The 20,986-nt window shown below is 37.3% G+C and overlaps 1 protein-coding gene across 2 annotated transcripts in view; it reads right to left on the reverse strand.

The window, feature by feature from the left end:
* WDR72 (WD repeat domain 72) overlaps positions 1–20,986 on the reverse strand; it is a 208,855-nt gene that overhangs the window by 151,533 nt on the left and 36,336 nt on the right. For both annotated transcript variants that reach the window (XM_059372862.1, XM_059372863.1), the window contains exons 6-13: positions 20,278–20,354; positions 18,833–18,952; positions 17,946–18,091; positions 17,448–17,544; positions 12,344–12,485; positions 10,258–10,491; positions 7,716–7,936; positions 5,028–5,223 (exon numbers count right to left, since the gene is read on the reverse strand). In XM_059372862.1, the coding sequence (XP_059228845.1) occupies positions 5,028–5,223; positions 7,716–7,936; positions 10,258–10,491; positions 12,344–12,485; positions 17,448–17,544; positions 17,946–18,091; positions 18,833–18,952; positions 20,278–20,354 (1,233 nt within the window). The remainder of the gene's footprint in view (positions 1–5,027; positions 5,224–7,715; positions 7,937–10,257; positions 10,492–12,343; positions 12,486–17,447; positions 17,545–17,945; positions 18,092–18,832; positions 18,953–20,277; positions 20,355–20,986) is intronic.

The following is a 20,986-nucleotide window of genomic DNA, read 5'->3' on the forward strand; positions in this document are numbered from 1 at the left end:
AACACAGCCTCACTAACTCCTTTCTATATTATCTATGGCTTCTCCTGTGCCACGAAGGGCAGAGCTCGGTAGCTGCAAAAGAGATCATGTGGCCTGCAAAGCTTAAAAACTTTAGTCTTCAGTTCTTTATAGAAGAAGTTTTTCTGATCTATCTTATCAAGAGTTTCATTTCAAGCAAGTAAGGTTTCATTTTTACATACACACACGTATGCGTGCACACACACAAACCACACACACAAATTGCTTAATATGGCATATTTCACAACGCAGGTCCTAAGCTTAACAGAAGACCTTCAGTATTAACAACTGTTATATCAGTAACACATGAGAAATTCATTACACGAGTTTTCTGCTATGTAAATCTGGCAGAGTGAATAGAAAAGTCCTCAGAATTATTTTAAATTCAATTCTTAAAAGAATAATGAGCTCAGAGCTGAGATTTATTTCTGGTGTGTATTTTAGGGGGGAAAAAATCAGTATTACATTATCCCTATTGTGTCTCAACAGCAAGGAGGGTGACAAAGCTGCCCAAAGTTGTCAGTGCCAAACACATTGCGGGAACTCAAATATTAATCAAAATGACATCTCCAATTTTTTCCCTTCCTAATCAGGCCTAGACATCATGGGACATCCGGCAAATCAATAAAAGAAACTAGATGCCCTCATCATTCCCAACCTGGCAGTGCTGCATTTTTAGCCGAAGACGAAGGCCTTTGCTGTTACATAAATACTTCTCTGCTTTGATTGTCCGCCTCTCCCAGGAGAGGAACATGCCCACCAGTGACCCCAGACTTTATGCTGGCATGCATCTGACCGTGCCACCTGTCACCATGAGAAACACTTCCTACAACTTCAAGATAAAATAGGCAAGGGGGTACGTGGCTCTAGAATATGCTGTACATTCTACCCAAAAGAATAAAAAAATGAGTAAATAAATCTCATCAATAAAGTGAAAACGGGGTGCTTTAAAGTGTGGTGGAAAACTGATGAAGTCTCCTATCTTCCACACTCGGAGAAGGTGGCGCAGGGACTGACTTATACCCTAATCCCCCACCTTGAAGCAAAGTGGGGTTTCTGGCACAATTGAGAATTAATTGCTTTTTAGCTTCATTTCCCTTCCTTCGCCTTTTCTTTCTAGGCTCCTTTCCCACAAATCGGGATCCCACTCACTCCTCCTGTTTTCTCTGTATGAGCTCTGGGGTTGCTCTGGTGCTAAAAGATGCCTTTGTGTTAACTTATCCCTCCTTCAGATATTTAGAGGAAGCAGAGTACTGGAGAAACAGAGCAGGGAGTGGGTCTGTTCACATATGGATTGAGGTTTGAACCTTCTAGCAAAGCTAAAAGGAAAAACCCCAGAAAAATTGCTTGGAGTAGAAAATCCACAGACTCATACCCGAGGAAATGAGGCAGGTCACGTGAACTCTAAAAATCCTAGGGTAGACTTGGAGGAGAAAGTAAGGCTCTACCTACAGGTGGCCAGCCATGATCTAAGAGCCACAACATGGGCCAATATTAAGGTCAACTCATTCAAACTGAGTCTACTAAGGTCCAAGAAAATTAGTCTTCATTCATTCATTCATTTATTGGTCCACGTGTCAGGTACGTCAGGGAGCAAGACATGCTAGAGCCTCACAGCCTCTTTTCAGTCCAATCGTTTTGGTCTTTGTTGGTATTTTTCCTCTAACTGTATGAAACTACAAATGGAAAAGACTTTCCCACTTTTACAAGAAGAGGATAAAACCGAAATCTAGCACAGTAAATGAGAGGGAAGTATCTTAGCCAGATGAAATCCAACTAGGGCAAAAGAAAGTGGTTCATTCAATTTCAAACAAAATTGGAATTGCAGGGGCACCTGGGTGGCTCAGTGGTTAAGGCCTCTGCTTTCGGCTCAGGTCATGATCTCAGGGTCCTGGGATCGAGCCCCACATCGGGCTCTCTTCTCGGCGGGGAGCCTGCTTCCTCCTCTCTCTCTCTGCCTGCCTCTCTGCCTACTTGTGATCTCTGTCTGTCAAATAAATAAATAAAAATCTTAAAAAAAAAAATGGAATTGCAGAGGTTAATGGCAACCCAAAACAAAGCAAACTAAATCTAAGCAGCGGCTGACAGACACAAACTAAAAGGAACAGCATAAATTTATCCAAACAGGATAAGCATGGTAAATGATGAGGGAAGCCAGGGTATCAGCCATGGGCATAGTGTTGTGGGGGTTCAAGTAAAATTGTTAATGGGATGACGTTTTGAAAAACTAAAGAGCCACATCACAAATGGGAAGGCATTTCCATAATTATTAGTAATATTTTCACCATTTTAAGTTCCATCTTAGGTTGAAGTAAGGTTGTTTATAAAGTATTAATGTAGATGACCATGAGATAAACAGCCTCACAGCCTCATTTGAAATAAATATTTTATATTTAGCACTAAATGTGGACACATTTGATATGAAAATTCTAAAAAAACACTTTCTTATAGGAAAAAATATGTAGAACCAGCCACAGAAGATCCCTGAGTTTAAGTATGATGTGTTCATAATGGCCGGGATGTCAATTATTGGCCATTTGACCACTCCCTCCACCCCTTCCCTGCTCCTCTGCACCTGTTATTGGGCCCCGGGCTAATGCCTAGAACTGAATGTCCTCCCTCTTTGACTACTACTTGGATCAAACTAAGAAAGGTGATTGCAGAAGAACAGAGAAAACTATTTCTTCCAGCTCTTTCTTTGTCTCAGTCCTGCATCTTTGGGAGGAGCTGTTACTCTTCCATGACTTCAGAGAGTGACCATTCCTCCATGGTTTCCACTCTCACACGGGGCCACTGACACTATTTTCTCCTCTTGTTGCTTCAGCCCTGGGCAAGTGGTAGGAGCTCCCTGATTCTACCAGCATCTGGGTGATGGGGGCCTCACTATCCATTCCTTCTCAGTTCCCGAAGTCCTATCCACACCCTTATAAATAGCCCTTTCATTGAAGTCTCCTCATTTGACCCATCTGGGTTAAATTCAATTTTCTGCCAGGACCATGACTGAAACACAATTTTGGCATCTATTTATTGACATAGAAAGATGTCTGGCAGAAAGTAGATTAAAATATTATCTTTAGGAAGTGGGACCGGATTATTGGTTTTTCTTTATTTTTCTCTGTATTTTTCAAATGTTCTATAATATTCGGTTATGGATTGGGGAGTATAAAAAGAAATGATAAAATTAAAACAAAATGTGGGAATAAATACAGTTTCAAGAAGTACTAGAAGTTGGGGCTCTTAGATGGCTCAGTCGGTTAAGTGTCTGCCTCCGGCTCAGGTCACAATCCCAGGGTCCTGGGATTCGGCCCTGTGTCAGACTCCCTGCTCAGAGGACTCTCCTTCTTCCTCTCCCCCTGCCCCTCCCCACCATTTGTACACTCTTGCTCTCTCTCCCAAATAAATAAACTTAAAAAAAAAAAAAGTACTGTGTTTTGGCTTCCCTCCTTTACTGCCCACCCCACCAAAAACTATGTAAGTAAAAAGATGCATGGGCTGAAACGTGTCCTGATGGGAAAATGGAACTGTAAACACTTGTCAGTTCTCAGCTATTTCTTTATTCTCACTAGATTCTACTTTCTAGGAAAAATATGCTTGATAACCAAGCCTTCACAATTTCACAATTGAAAACAATGCAACAGCACACATTTACCTGTTCTACAGGCTTAGATTCCACAAGAAGAAGTCAAGATTTTGCTGTGTTCTTTGATCATATTAATAATAGTTTACTATTATTAAAGGTATAGCACCTATAGGTACTGTTTACAAGCATGGTCAGTATTAGTTAATTTAATCCTGACAGGAAGGTGGTATCATTATTCCCATTTTATAGATGAAGAGATGGACATGCTGTGAAGTCAAGTTGCTTGCCTGAGGCCAGTCTTTGTTAGCAGGTCCTGGAAACAAGCCCAGGCTTTAGAGCTCATTTTATCTATTATACTCAAGTGTCACTCAGGTTGATAGATTAACTAAGAATTCTAAAACTCTCCTAATTTTGTGCACATTTTGCAAAGAAAGATGGGACCCTCAGATTGGTTCACTGCTTATTAGCAATGTAATCTTGTGCACCTACAAATCAGTTACAAATTCCTCATCAATAAGATGGGGAATAAAGTCTCCTCCACCACCCTAGCAGTTGTGATAATCTAATGGGAAATGAACATGGGAGGCCATCTAAGCTGTAAAGCAAGGTACAAATGTAAGGCAGAATTACACTGTACCCTCCATCCACCAGCACATTAATACACCAAAGTCAAATGTAAGAAAATAGCAATTATTTTGGTGAAGTATGACTCTAAACTAGCATACTATAAACAATCCAGTCTGTTAATAATATCCAACATAAAACCACCACTAATTAATCAATAAAAATCATGCAATGGGTTCAGTAAAATATTCTCTTAGGTGTACTCCCGACTCACATTCATTAATTACCTTGCTGTATTTGACAAGTTCCAAGCATCTGCCTGAAATGTGTTACTCTCAATCTTAAGTTATAGAGTAAAACTTTTTTGAAAACCTTAAGGTTCACACTGTACATTGTCTACACTATGACATCAAAAGTTCAATTGAGCCACTCAGTTTTCAGTTTCCCTGACTCAACTTTTTGGAGTTTGGTAATTAATTATATTCCATTATTACTGATCATCAATTAGCTCAAAATGTTGCTGAGATGGTGAGTATGCTGAAGAAGGCAGAATTTAATGATAATTTGAGACTGGTAGGACACTAAATTTCTCTCTTGTTAATAATTAACGTAGATAACTTATGTTTTTATTTATAGCTTCCAGAAATATCCGGCTCATTCCTGCACACTGCTCTGTCAGCGAACCATCAGTTAGTCAAGATCTGACTTGGGCTACTGTGTTTTGTTTTCCACACACACCTTCAACCGAAGCCATTAAATGCAGCCCAACCAAAGGTTAAAACAGAGTTCTCTGGAACCCTCTGCCTAGCCAAATGCTTTGATGCATAAGTATAGAAAGAATGAAAGGGGTAAAATTCCAATTTACCTGTTTCAATTTCCCAGATGTAAACGGAGTCATCTGCACATCCAACAATTAAAAAATTCTCAACTGGGTGCCATTTTATCAGCCTCACAGGGAAAAGGTGCTTGCGGGCATGAAGGAGACACTTCTTTCCCTCAAGGTGAAGGAGAGCCACGGAATGGTCACTGCACACACAGCAAATTACCTGATCAGTTCTTAGCTGTTGGGGGAAAAAAAAAACCCACAAAAAATGACATTATTTGTAAGTAAATAATCAAATGCTTTCCTTAACACTAAGTCTGATTTTTTCCCCCTAGTAACATAAAAATATTTTGTTTAAACAGCATTTACAAAAGGACATTTTTGCTTTCTACAGGATCTCTTCACAGAACACTGTGAACACGAGCTTTAAATACGGCGTAGATTTGAAATTCAACAACTTATTAGGAAAAGTCAAGAGACAACAAGTGAAAAAGGAGAATTCCAAGCCAAATCTACTTATAAGATAAATGAAGGACTTCACCGTCACTCAGCAAATTCAGGCAGTGAGGCAGCCATCGGAAATAATGCAGAATAAAATAAACCCCAGAACTAATTTGTTGCCACAAAAAGAAGCTATTTGTAGACACAAGCTTAGGCCCAAGGGTATCATGAGCTGATATTTTCCACTTAGAGCCTCAGAATGTGATTTGGTGCTGTTCCCAGAACTATTCAGATTCTAATCCAAACAGGAAACCCAGTGTAGACACAATCTAAAAGAGGTAAGCATTAGATAGTTCTGACTGAATGCACAGCTTCAAAGATACAAGGACCAAAAATAGGCTCTCAGGACAAAGATTAAGATACTTTTTTAAAAAGTCAGCATGTGGTTACCTTGAACACGGTTTAGGACAAAGACCATCCACGCTGGGTGCTGAGAGGCTAATCTGGGAGGAGTTTACCGGGCAGGTCTGTGCCTCACCAAGCGGACCCTGTGTTAGTCAGCTGGTGAAGGGGGTGGCTGGGGCGGCTGAAGGGAGGAGGGTTGGCTGGGTAGTGGCTTTTCCACCTCTTTGTTGCTTTTCTAACCCCTTCCCTATGTGGATGTTCCTACTTTCACAAAGGCAGTGAGCCAGAATTTCAGCTGCTGTGTTTAAAGCATCAGTTGGGATCCCTTGAGAATCTCCCTGTGCCCATTACTGACCTCTTTCTATGGGGTGCTGGGGAGCAAGTTATTTTTCCTAATTCATTCTAAGAAGACTACAGAAATCCTGAGGGAAGAAAAAAAAATCACAAAATGGGAGGTGTGCTATACGGGGAGCCTGCACTTGTAGAATCGGGCAGATGGCGTTGCCTCCCCATTATTACCTCTTAGAGAACCTGCACAACCCACAGCCTCTGGAACAGAAAGCCCAATGTACTTAAGGAAACATATGCATACATACAACTTGTGAACATACACGTAACACGTGAACACAGAACCTACAGCCAGAGGTTGACATATAGTAGAGATCAACACTCGGTCAATCAGATTCTCTTTTCCATGCATTTGAAAACTGAAAAGCTAAAAGAGGTCATAGGTAGAAGCAAGAGAAAGGAGAAATCACAGAAAACAGACTCTTGATGTAGGGACTTGAAGAGTAAGTAACCTTCGTTCCTGAATTTAAGTTCAAATTCCACGGGGCCTTTGCTGTAGTGGTTTGTTTTGTATGTCTAAAATATTGCTTCTTATGCCCTTTCAATAAACTCCTTTTTTATTTGGTTTGGTTTGGAGTTAAGTCATTTATAACCGAGGCAGAAGGAAAATGGGTCAGGATTTAACTATTGTCCTGGAGCTTTGGGGGGGAGAAATGATTTAAAAAATCAGGAATAAAAGACATATCAAAGTATCCCAAATCACCATATGGAAGCCTTTTTTTAAAGTCTCTTCACTTGGTTCCACTGATTTGTTTCATCATTTGTGTTACTGAAGTATTTCTTTCATTATGTCTTATTACAAAAATACAGTGTAAGTTTTCTCTGAGTTTACCTTGCAACTGATTTATTTTTATGTTGCTATTACAGAGAAATACTTTTGACAAGTCAATCAACTGACTGACAAACTCAGGAAAATCAGAAGTTGATTGTTCATATTTTAAACAAAGATGTCAGCTTTGTGGAAGCTGAAATTAAGTTTATATGACATGTGAAAATTATATCTGAAAGTATTTCCTTTTGTCTTGCACAAGGTAGATGCTCAGAAATTTGTTAAACAAATGAAAGAGCAAACAAACATCAATTTAAGAAAAAGAAAATATAAACTATTATAAAAGTATATTATTCAAGTAAAAGTAAATTATTCAAGACAAATGTTATTTTCTAATTTATAGATTCCTATACATTTAAATTCTTCTTACACTGTTTATTATTTTTATTAAAATATTATTCAAAAAATAAAAAAGAAAATTCCATTAAGATTAAGATATAAAATTAGGGGGGAAAAAGTAAAAGAATTAACTGGTTTTTGAAAACACAAAATCTTTGACTGAGAATCAACTTGCTTGCATAAATTATAATAATAGTAATGCATATAAAAATTAGAAAGGAATTCATAAAAATTATCCAGTTGTATTATGCATACATAGAACTTTTTTCTGTGGGAATATGGGTTAATTTCCCCAATTTTTAAAAAAACATTCTGTAATGTTATATAACTTCAATTTATGGTATGTTTTACTCTTTGTCTTAACTTACTCTGAAATTATCTGGCGACATCAAAAGACTTGTTACTGGACCAGCTTCCAAAAAGAATTTATGCAAAATTTCTTCAGTAAAGATGTTCCATAAGATGACACATGAGTCCTGGTCCCCAGACACAAGCCAGCTTTGGTCTAATTTTGAAGAGAGACCATGTGGGTAAAGTAATGAAGTAACACTTTGGTGATGGCCTTTGAGAACTTTGTAAGGAAGGGACTCTGGAAAACAATCAAACAGCAACTAATAAAAAAAATGTTTTGCTCAAGAAATAGCGCTAACATTTTCTTTTATAAAATATAAATGCAAAGAAAATATATAAATAATTAAAGCTAGGCAGTTGGTTTAAAAACAAAAACAAAAACGAATGAACAACCCTTGGGCCATCCCAAAAGGCAAGAACGTCCTCATAAGCTAGGTCAAGCTTTTGATGAAGACTGGTTGTTCGAAGTCTGCCCATTCTTTAAGGATGTTAGCAAGTTAGCTAGCACCAATGTTAGTTTAGCTAGCAAGTTAACAAGCACCAAAATTAGCTAGCACCAATTCCAGTGCCATCAAACAGCAAAGGCTACTTTAAAAGAACAAACAATTCATACATTTTGCATCTACAAAAATTCATCTCAGGACTTCACTGCTGCCCTTTCAATACACATAACCAAGGCTAGTATAAAAGAAAAGCAAAGTTTCACAGAACACTTTCTGCCTTAAAAAATATTAGAGATCACTTTGTTCGATCTCTGTGTTTTACAGAAAAAGTACCAGAGGTGCAGAAAAGTTAAGCAACCGGAATACAAGTGTAAAAAAGCACAGCATAATGTTTGAGAGCAGAGTTCTGCTCTTACATGAATCCAGCTTTGGTCTTCTAGGTATGTCCCTTACCAGGTGGGTCACCATGACAAATTGCTTTTCCCCTCTAAGTCACAGGTACTGTGCATGAAAAACTTGGAATAATAATAGCACTTCACACAAGACTGGTGTGTGGAACTTGGTGGGAATGTGGGCATTGCATACCATACTTGTACTAGAACACAGGGCTACTGATGCCCAGTTCCCATACTGCTTCTTATATTATCATTAGCTAAAACTTAAAAAAAAAAAAAAAAAAAAAAAAAAAAAAGGAAAAGAAAACCATAGACCACAAACCTTTACTCAAATTGAAAAAGAGTCCCAAAGAATCTTTATTACTTCCTTTAAAGAATCATTAGTTATTTCTATTCAGAGAGGCACATCCTCACTTTACATCCCTAAGCAAACCAAGATGAATATTAATTAAAATGCTCCAGTCAAATGTACGTTGGTGCTAGTTTTACAGATAAGAAAAAATTGGCCTAGATAAAAAGTACTACAGCCTTAAGCTTTTCACTAACTTTTAATAGCAGCCATTGAGCTGTGTAGCAGTATATGACCTGTCCTCTGTTCTTTGCTATTCACTCCTCTCTCTTAGGTAATCACTGAATATAAGAGAGTAACATTTAGTAAGTAGCCAAAGTAAGCTGAGAACAGTAACAAGATGTGTCTTAAAAAGTGAGATTTGGCTTTTACTCTTAAGGACCTTGCAGTCTAGTAGGATCCATGCATTGAAAAATACTAGACGTATCTACACATCCCCAAATCTCAATCGCTTCCTGTACATTCCTTCGTTTACATGAGACAACTTACTGCACAACAGTATTTATTTAATAGGTATTCACTGATGCAATGCACAAAAATGTATAAGAGCATATTTACATTTCATTAATAAAAAAATAAAAAATTAGAACAGGAAGATACCATTTTCTCCTAATTGGCAAAAACTAAAAAGTTTAATAGCACACAAAGTTGGCTCAGGTGTGAGGGAAAAAGGCATTTTTGTAGGCTGTTACTGGACACACATATGCAGAAAACAATGTTAGATATATTTTCAAAATTAAAAATACTCATTGTCGATCCAGTAATTCTACTCCTGAGAATTAATACTATAGATATTCCCACATGTATATATGTGCAAAGATGGTAAATTCAGCATTGCCTCCAGTAGCCAAAGACTAGGAAAAAATGAAATACCCATTAACGGAGATTTTTTAAAAATTAAAATTTGATCATTATTAGTTATTTAAATGGTACTCATAGAGAATGTGGGTGTGGAATATGGAACTCATAGAGAATGTGTTCCAAAATATTTTATTAAGATACGTTTTAGGAGATTTCAGTGAAGTGTACAAACTATGCCTCCATTTGTATAGTATCATTAAAAGAATGCATATTGCTATGTTGGTATATATTTGTCTATGCATAGAAAATTTCAAGGAGGGTATAAAGAAACTTATTAGCAGTTGTCTTTGTTGAAGGGAGCTGGAAGATCAAGGAAGAAGAGAAACATTATTTCTTGTTGTATAACCTTGACTTAAAAAAAACTAGATGTTTTTACTTAAATATTAAAATATGTACACATTAATTAGCAAATGTCAGCAAATTTTTTAAGCTTGGCAATCTTCTTAGTACAGCTTGTTAAAGTTGAATCTTAAGTAAATTAAATAAATAGGGTTAAATAAAATTCAACGACCTTTTAATAAAGAACCGCCTTCTAGAAGTCCTGCTTTGGCAGCATTCAAAGCCTGTGTAATGAAAATTGTCCCGTCTTCACAGCCACATATTAGTTTATCAAGACTTGGAACATACTCTGATGAAGTGACTCCCACTGTTCCAGTCCCAGAGACACGGTCAATAATACTTTGTGACATGATATGATGCTTATCAAAATTATCTTGAAGGGTCCAGGTGGCCGAGATGGGTATTTCTAAAAGGAAAACACACAAAAAAGGGAAATTTGGGTTTATAAACTCAACACTGATAATGAAAATGTTCTCAAGGTATCATCCCTTGGGGGTACCTAGAGGTTCTTTCTCCATCCTAACAGTGACTTGGCCATCCACAGAAGAGGTCTCCCGTCATCTGCTGCCTTTATTCCAAATGCTATTTCACTGGTCGTCTGTCCTTCAAGGAGCCTCAGAAGAATAGGTGTGTATTCATTTTAGGTGCATTCATTTTAGACTTAGGTCAACTGAACAGAACTGAGAAAGTCTTGCAGTGATGTAAAGTGGTGATCCAATGTCACAGGTTCTCTATGTGTCTCAGCAACATTAAGAAGGAAAACTGGGGGTCTCTTAGTTATGTGAGGAAAATGGAAGAAATGTATTCTTTAAATATCAAGAGTATGAATATCACAAAATCATACTAGACCCCCAGGAAATTATCTATTAGTACCAAGAACATGGGTTATCATTTTTGTATAGCTTGCCACCCAACCATTTGAACTGGGCCTCATGTAGGCTCAGATAGGGAGAGAAGCTTGGATTCAGGAGCAAAGAGGGCAAGTCAAAGCCAACTTATCTCTCTATGAAAGAGACCCCTGGCCTTGCAGCACACATGCTACAGTGACTGTGAAAACCTAGAGCCCAAACATGAGACAAGCACCGAGTGCTGTCATAGATATCTGTGGTTCTAATTATAAAGAAGATTAAGTAGATGCTTACTTAATTCTGCTGCTGGCAGTGGAACCTATGTGAGAAATCCTAGGCTCACCCTCAGGTGACCTTAGCGGGGGTGTGGTATTATTTTAACTCTTAAAATTGAACTTGTAAGAAACTTCTGCATACATTGTACCAAGTTCTACATCTATTTTTTGATCCATTTCTTATTAACCTAGGACTAACATGAACCATGTTGAAAGCATTTGGGACAAAGACACTAAAAGTTATACCAGTGAATTTGTTAAACAGTGGAAACTTGCACTTAGAAATTCAAGTATTGAGGACCTTGTTTCTGCCGTGCCCCAGTCAAGCATTCACAGACATGACTTAATGATTTGGGGAAAAAGGGAAAAAGAGTAAGAGAGGCTTCCTCAATTTGGGATAGATGGTCTCAGGAGTTTGAAGGTTCTCCACAATAATGTTTACTCGAATAATCTCCGTTTTGTATTCTAAGAAAAATTAAAATAAGCAAATGTTAAATGTTTTAGTGGCCATGTTTATATCTGTGCCTATAATTCCAAGCAGCTATAATAATACCAATAGAGAAATTGGTTGAAAATGTATAGGATATGGGCTTGACAAATTCAAAAACGAGTATGGTGTATCAGCCTGTCCTACAGTGATATTGCAAGCATTCATTTCATTTCAGTAGAACATAATTCCTGTGAAGTTGATGTTAATTTGAATTATATTGGTTGTAGTATTGTACAAGATCTTTGAACATCATGTTTTGGGTGCCTCAGTCAGTTAAGCATCCAACTCTTAACTGCTCAGTGGGTTAAGTGCCTGACTCTTGATTTTGGCTCCAGTCATGGTCTCAGGGTCATGAGATCAAGGTCTGAGATCAAGGTCTGAGATGAAGCTCTAGTTGGGCTCTGCACTCGGTGTGGAGCCTGTTTGGGATTCTCCCTCTCTCTCTCTATCAGTCTCCCTCTGCCCCTCCCACTCTCTTTCTAAAAGCAAAAACAAAAAGCGTTTATACCTACCTTTGTGTTGACTCTAATGCATAGCAGTACATGAGAAAATTTGTCTTATTTCTCAAATGAGAAAAACATTGAATTAATTATGAACTCTTTCTCAGAAGACATGAGATTAGAAGTAGATGGGAAATTGCCTTACCTCTAGGAGAACCATCAAACTTGGATACAGGAACATCAGGGATATGCCACAAAGTAATCCTTCCTGAGACTTCTCCAGAGAAAAGTACCTTATAAAAAGGTTCTTTCCGTTCATTCACGTAGCCCATAACAAAGGAAAGACTCTGGTCCAAAAAAAAAAAAAAAAAAGTTGGCTTTTTTGTAGAAAAATCATTTAAACATAAAATGACAACCACTGGTTTAACATGGAGGGATAAGACTTCATAGAGTAACAAAACTGTCTCCATTTGTTTCCTGGTCTTTCAAGAATTCTAAGTAACTTAAGTGAAATAATCTCTTACTCAAGACAAAAAGTTTTTATAAAATAGAAGCAAAATCATCAGCTAGACTTCAGATTGTTAATAAGAATATTTAACATTTACTGAACATATTCTGTGTATGTATGACCCATACTGTTAGGGCCTTTCCATCCATTCAGTTACTAATAATCCTTGCAATAATACTGTGAAGTTGGTACTATCATTGTCTTCAGTTCACAGATGAATAAACTGGGAGTGAAGACGTTGATTTACTCAAAGTGATACAGATGGCATCTTGCTTTGAAGCCAGTAATTTTGACTCAAGAGTCCACATCTTCATGACCATATTCTACTGCCCACTAAGGAGGCCTGATTTCTTCATGGCCCCTTGTGTTCCAGTTGTCAATTAAAATAGCAACAACTAATGCTTGTATGGTAATTTTGTCTTATTTTGGCTATTTTTCAGATTTAATATATTTGATTGTAAATACCTAACTAAGTGGGCACACATAAAAATGAGTCCATAACATATAAATAAATAAGTAAACAAAGAAATAATTATTATATTAATATAAATAAATATAGTCATAGTTTATATTAATATATGTTGTATATTTATGCACATAGAATTATAACTTTGCTGAGGCATAGTATGAATAGTGTCGGCTCCAGAGTTCTTGAAGATATGCATTTACTAGTGAAGGAGTCTAGAATCTTTCTAGTAGTTTGGTGCAGTATACATGTCTTTGGGCAGACTTGCATACAAAGATTCTGCACCAGGGATCAAAATGATTAAGTAATAAAAACAAAACAAACCCTTCTTTTGATCTACTTATAAAAGGCACCCTAGAAAGAAAGCCAACTGCTGGTGCTAGAATTAAAGAAGTCTAGGAAAGTGATAGTTCCTAGTCAAAAAATAGGCTTGAAGGTCAGGACTTTGAAGTATTGTTGGAAAAATTCTATAATATATCTGTAGAGAATAATAAAGGTCATAACACTGCTCTATTTAATCCTCACAACAAAGCTACAAAGTAAGTAAACATTATTATTACTCCTGTTGTGGAGATAAGAAAACCAAGGCGGGAAGAGGAAAAGAAAGGAATCCAAGACCATGCAAGCAAGAATTGTAATCCTCTATTGTCTACCCAAATGAATGTTCTGCGCAAGAGAAAAGGGTTCCTATGAAATCAGTTCTCTGAATAAATCTTTTTCTTTTTCCTTTTCTTTTCTTTCTTTTTCTTTCTTTCTTTCTTCCTTTTTCTTTCTTTCTTTCCTAATGTCATTTTTTTTTAAGATTCAGAAGGCACTTTGGAATCTTTTACCTCTCAGGCTATCACTTTTGTGGGTGTTAGAAACGCTGTTGATAAAATTTGGGTAAACTGGCTTCTTAGGCACCCTTGACCTTGAGGAACCTTAGCAATGACTAGTCCAACTCCCTCAGGCTTTTGATATGAGAAAGAAGTTCCAGAGAGGGAGCCCAGTTACTCAGGTTGGTCGCAGGCAGCAGGCATCTGCCTTCCCAGCTCGGGGCACTGCCCCTGTGGCTCACACTCCCGGGTTGTTGTCACCCCCTCTGCCCTCACATGATCACACCCATTCCTTATCACTTCCGCTCTCAACCTTCCCAGAGTTTCTTTCTCCAGTTCTGCTATTCACCTGAAAACCTCCTCAGAGCCCCTTACCATATGAATTCCAATTTTTCATCACAGTACCCCATGCACATCCCAAGAAAGACTCATAGTCTGAGAGGGAGTACCTCCAAGAGGTAATAAAATAGTCTTTAAGAGTAAGTTCTCTTGGGGTACCTGCGTGGCTCAGTGGGTTAAAGCCTCTGCTTTCGGCTCAGGTCATGATCCCAGGGTCCTGGGATTGAGCCCCACATCGGGCTCTCTGCTCCTCAGGGAGCCGGCTTCCTCCTCTCTCTCTGTCTGCCTCTCTGCCTACTTGTGATCTCTGTCTGTCAAATAAATAAATAAATCTTAAAAAAAAAAAAAAAAGAGTGTGTTCTCTTGAGTTAACTGCCTGGATTCAAATCCCGGTTTAGCACATACTAACTCTATTAAAAGAGCCAATTACTTGATTTAGACAATTCACTTAACCTCTCTGTGTCTCATTCTCCTTAACTGTGAAAGAAGGCTAATAAAAGCACCTATTATATGGGATTGCTGTCAGGATTAATGAGTGGCTAAAGGTGAGGCACTTAGAATGGTGCCATGCCTTTGGTACATACTCAGTGAATATTAACCATTCTTATTACCCACTTTTCAGGACAACCGAGAAACTTGCTCCAAAGTCCCATTGCCAGACTCTGGACAAAACAGGTTCAAATCCTAGGAATTATCCTCTCTGAACATCCGTTTCAGAGTGAGGTCATGGTGGGAATGCATGTAAATGAAGGAGTCTGTCTGTTTGACAATAATAAGGCCTCGGACAAAAAGTTACCCAACATCGTTATCGTTGTTATTACTCTTAGTTCATGCACCCATATTCCTTTTCTGCAAGCCTCCGCTGTTTCTATCCCAGCTACTCCCACCTCAGCACTGCAGAGTAACTCCATAGTCAAGACCCTGGAAAGCCCAGTACCTCATCTCAACAACCTGGACGCCTGTCACGGGTCTCAGGGATCATCAGCTGTGGTTTGAAGCTACGGAGACTCTCACAAACTACTGAAAGGAAGGGGAAGTCTCATTTTGTTACTACAACCCCATCAGCAGACAGGTTCCTAGCACCACCAATGTTAACTCTGAAAACCCGTTACTGTCAAACATTGAGATTTAATTCTCTGGTATCATTTCCAAAAGAAGAGTCTGGTTAATACTACATATTTATAGAATCCCCTTTTCTAAGCTCATTGTACTTATCAAACTCGACTCCCCCCACCCCTCCACCAAATTGTTAACCTTCTAACTGCAGGAGAGACTCAGAAGTCTTATATTTAGTGAAAATTGGGGATACTTTGAATAAGGAGAATAATGGCAGACTTCAGTTTCTTGGCTAGACAAAGGGCAAGCAAGGGCAGAAGGATGGGCAGACCAGCTTCTTCTTTTTTTATTTTTTTAAGATTTTATTTATTTATTTAACAGAGATCACAAGCAGGCAGAGAGGCAGACAGAGAGGAGGGGGACGCAGGCTCCCCACTGAGCAGAGAGCCCGATGCTGGGCTCAATCCCAGGACCCTGAGACCATGACGTACGTAAGCCAAAGGCAGAGGCTTTAACCCACTGAGTCACCCAGGAGCCCCCAGACCAGCTTCTTTAAGATTCTGATTATTCTAGTCTCACATTTCATTGGCTTTTAAGTACTTATCACTTTTAAGATAAAGAAAGGTTTTCTAATTTTCAATTTTCACAGAATTGTTGATAGAAGACCCATAAATCTACGTCTTTACAAAGACGTAAATAAGATGGCTTCCCCTAAGATTAGTATTTTTAAGTTATTTTGTTATTGCTGTACTTTTTCTGCATAGCTATGTATAGCATTGATATTTGGAGTCAACTAGAAGCTCTTAAAGGACACTACTCATATTTTAGCTTTTAGGGAAAACTGCCTTATAAGAAATGCATTCTGGAACTAAAAGAATGGGCAGGCAGGTCCTTTAAAAAATAACTAAAAATGCTTCTCTGAGTAAGCCACAATACTGCTTTTATGACCAAAGCAAAACAAGACTTGATTGCCACTGACAAATGACTTTAGAAATAGCACCCGGATGCCACAATTCTAAAGTTTGCCTATACCTCGGTGTCACTTAGAGTTTTGCTTTCTGGCGGGCACCTGCTTAATCAAGTTTTTGCAACAAAACCTTACAGATATGTTAAAGGGACAATCACGGAACCACAGGATCTCCAACAGCAATGCTACCTAATTAAACAAACCCTCACTTGTAAAAAATAACATGCTTCCTTGGTTGACACATCAGTAATCCAAAACTCCTCCATTCTCCACAAAATAGTTCTTTGGATAATTAACTGATGACCAAGTCCATAGGTTAACAACAAAAACAACAACAACAATAACAACAAAAATCTCATTTTGGTTAGCATTACTAAAATAAAATAACTTTAAATCTTCAGCCTTCATAGATATATAATTTATATATATATATAAAATTATATATATATATTGAATCTATATATATATATATATAAAATTTAGAATACACACAATTATAACCTCAGCTCTGCCAGGAATCACGAATATATTGTTTGAGCAAGAAAATTTATTCAGAAGAAGAGCTAAATATATGCAAAAAATGATAATATTGAGTTTAAAAAAAGCAGGATATAAACCATTTGATAAAGTTTAAAAATTGGAATAGACAAATGAAAATGATAATAACTTTGTATCAAGCCATTTATCCAAAGGTCAGTGAAAAATGTGTGTGTGTGTGTGTATGTGTGTGTAGAAAGAGAGAGAATAAATACAGCAAAATGTTAATAATCGGGAATCTAGGGAGAGGGTAGATAAGTGATCATTGTATTATTCTTGTCACTTTTTAAATATTTGAAATTTTCCTGATTAAAATACATAAACACATAAAAATACCCCTTGTGAATATTTATGGTGGCAAAATTAAGAATTTACATTCCTCCTTTGTTAACGTTGGTAATTTTTCTATAATAAATATATATTGTTTAATCAGACTTTAAAAAATACATTTCTCAAAGGCAACATTTTCTCTTCAGTACCATTAACAGATTTGATTTTCTCGTTGATACTTGCTGTGATTCTTCAATTCAACTTTTTCAAGTCCGACTCTGTTACAAAGCAACACTTATCTAAGATGCGGACTGAAACAGTTTTGAGACAGTTACTCTCCCCTTGCATTACCTTATTTTCCTGCACAGAAGTAGAGCACAGTAAATGAGGATAAATGGTCTCTTTAAGCACTCTTCCATCAGCAGGAGATATGCTTTTGGAAAGCCCACTGCATGGAGAAAAATAAAAAGCAGAGTTTAGAACTTTGGGGTTCTTTATTCGTTTTTTTTGTTGTTGTTTTTTTTTTTCCTCCTCCCACTTTCAAAAGCCGGATGGTACCATTCAAGTTTCTAAACTCTAGTTAGAAATTGTTGGGTTAATAATTACAAGTGACTTTTTGAAAACCCAGCACCAGCTGTACAAGTTATACATGGTTAATCTCATTCCTTCGTCCCCTGCTGTTTTATACAAAGGCTGAAGCCTACCAAGCCCAGAGTAAATCTTCGAGTGCCAAAGTTGTTTTGTTCTGGTTTTTGATCATGGGCGGCATGCGGGGAGTTTTCCATAATAAACCTCCCAAAGTTCATTTTCTACCTGAATGTTTTGTATGCCGCTCCCATCTGAGCCCACCTGTTCAGCAGCTGATAGATGTAACTGTGACCATCTTCTGTCCAGATGATGATTCTGTGAGCAGCAAGCACTTCTCCTCCAGCAAAAAACTGCCCACTTCTGCTAACTTCTGTCCGCAGGAGGGAAAAATCACAATAATCATAAACCTAAAATACAAAATTAATGACACACATTAACAAAAACTCCTAATCTAACCTGCCAATGAGATGAAAGTTAAAGTATGCTTATCATGATCATGTAGATGGTAGTATTAACGCAACAATATATTAAATATTAATAACAGGACACACTGGACTCCTGTATCAAGATATTTTACTGGTACCTATTTTTTTTATTTATATTAAGGTCGGTTTCTTTAATATGGAACATTAAAGAAAAAAGGGATGCCATTGGATGATATAATGACTCAGTTTTTCTTTCTTATTGGAGATATCAGTGACTATATTCACAAGAAAGGACTCTCTATTCCTTAAAGATGAATGGAGTGACTAAATGGAAAAAGAAAAAAAGTCTAAAAATAAAATCAATGTATGTAGGTGAAAAGTATTAGTTTTCTTTTTAGTTCTAAAGTGCAGTTCTCTTTAGTCCAAAAGTTCTAAACTTTTACTTCTAAAGTTCTAATTTTACAAATAATCTAAAGATAAATGATCACTATCGTAATAGTTTGTTCTTAATAAAATTAGGATATATTTTAGATATATAATCTCCTGAGTAGCAAAACAGCTGAGTGCAAGAAGAAAATTGATAAAAAAAAATGCTCTGATATTATGACAGAGTTTGTATCATATTAAATCAAATTCTTAAAATTATTACATTGAGCAAAAAAAAAATTACTTTTGTATATACATTTGTATATCACTGGTATTTATTTTGTTATTTTGTAATACCTTCCAACATTTAGAAAATACCACCAGTAAAAGTCTCTCCGTATATGTGCAAAATCGTATTGTCCGGCAGTTCAAGGAGTCGAGAAATTTGGATTCCTTTTCGTAGACATCTTGTTTTTCCTTCAAAAGGAGTGAGAACATTTTAGTACTAGTTCTAGGTAATTTATTCATGACTGTATGAGAAGACTTGCCCCAATATACACCTAAAATAGACTACATCATTTTTATAAAAACTACCCCAGTTTCGAGTTTTCTGAACTAAGAAGTTACTTGGAAAGGAAACTATGAGCAGGATTCCTCATATAATCATTCAACAAACATTCAGTGGAGATTGAGTTGGGTTCTGAGAATGTAAAGATACGAGTTAAGTTTCTAATTTTCAGACATGGCAGAAAGATAAAACAAAACAAAAAAATATATATTGAAGAGAAAACCTGCAGTACTTTAATTGCTAAAACAGAAAGATGAATAAAATGCTTTGAAAAAAAAAAAACAGAACAAAACACAAAAGAGTGGCCACCTAGAATACTATATTCGTATTAAGTTTCTGATAGTGCTGGTGTGTACTTTTTGGGTTCATTATGCTACCACAATTCCTAGGCTTCCCCAACCAAGACATTCCAAAAGACAGTTCAGAGCATGGGGCAGCTGAAACAATGTTATCAATAGCATAAATACTATGACTGTTTTCTCATCCCCCACCTCAACTTGTAGCCTGATGCTGAAGGTGGAGGCAGGTAAACGTACTGGACTCTCAGTGCACATGACCCGCCAGACATTCAAAGTCATCTCCCAACAACCATTCACATACACTCAGCAGAAAGGCATCTTTCTTTCTGCTGTCAGGGTCAGGAAGATATTCCTCTATGACAGATTTATTTATTTCTTTTAAAACATAACCAATGTGTGTGTGCACCCAGGTGCCTGCAAAACGTGTGTGTGATGTGTGTGTGTGTGTGTTTGTGTGTGTGTGTGTGTGTGTGTGTAAATAAAAATATTGGTATATGCCCTGACAACAGACTGGAAAGACACACTCTAATTATTACCAATGCCCACCCCTTGGAGGAGTGATGGGGAAGTAAATGGAGATAAAATTTATAGACTTCTACATTATTTGAATTTTTTAAAAAATTTTATTTATTTATTTGAGAGAGAAGGAGAGAGAGAGCGCATGCACACACCACGAGGTGGCAGGGGTGATGCAGAGGGGAGGCGGAGAGAGGGAGAAGCAGACTCCCTGATGAGTGGGGAGCCCTACTTGGGGCTCCATCCCAGGACTTAGGATCATGACCTGAGTTGAAGGCAAATGCTTAACCAACTGAGCCACCCAGGTGCCTCAATATTATTTGAACTCTTAACAATGAATGGGTAACCTCCTTATAATTAAAAAAGTTTCAATAAATATGTTTGAATTCAGAGAATAAAAAATAGTTTCAAAAGCCAACCTGAATGCTGTTGATCGATGAAGAGAGATCCCAAACTTTGAGCTCACCAGCTACTGATACCACCAAGAGAGAATCTTCTGTAAAAACAAGAAAAGTACTATAAAAGCTGACTGCTGTTGTAACTGGTTGTTGTAAAGATTGTAGCAAAATCATTTAAGGATTATGCAAGATTACATAGGTTGAAATTATTCAGCCTTGGGTTTTTTATTTTTATAAAAAACACATTTTTATAAATAAACACTTTAGATCATGTTTTAAATTTGTTTTAAAATATCAGTGACCCAGATGTATTAGAAGAACACCACTAAGAGCAGAACTACATTGAAAATCATTATGTTGTCAATATTACACCTTCCTGTTTCAGAAACAAGTAAGGAGCCAGCTTTCCCTCAAAAGAATCTGAATTCTCTACTACACGCGGGAAGACACAGCAAGGCAACAGTTCCAAGAGTCTTATTAATCCACAACAGATGCCTTCTTGTCACTCTTGAAATGTACCAATGAACTCGGTCATGGAAATAGTCTCCTCTTTTCATTTCATCTTGACCTCTTGCTGACTCTCTAATGACTTGAACCACTGTCATGGGTGTTCTCAGTTTACTTGGTCTGGCTTAGAGAACTGTCCCCACGAACAGGTAAACTTAAAGAAGTATTCTGAATTCTTGCCCATTTGTTTAAAAAATCGTTCAAAGGTGGTATTTTTATAGAC

This window comes from Mustela nigripes, chromosome 13 (genome assembly GCF_022355385.1).
Source record: "Mustela nigripes isolate SB6536 chromosome 13, MUSNIG.SB6536, whole genome shotgun sequence".
NCBI classification, from domain to species: Eukaryota; Metazoa; Chordata; class Mammalia; order Carnivora; family Mustelidae; genus Mustela; species Mustela nigripes.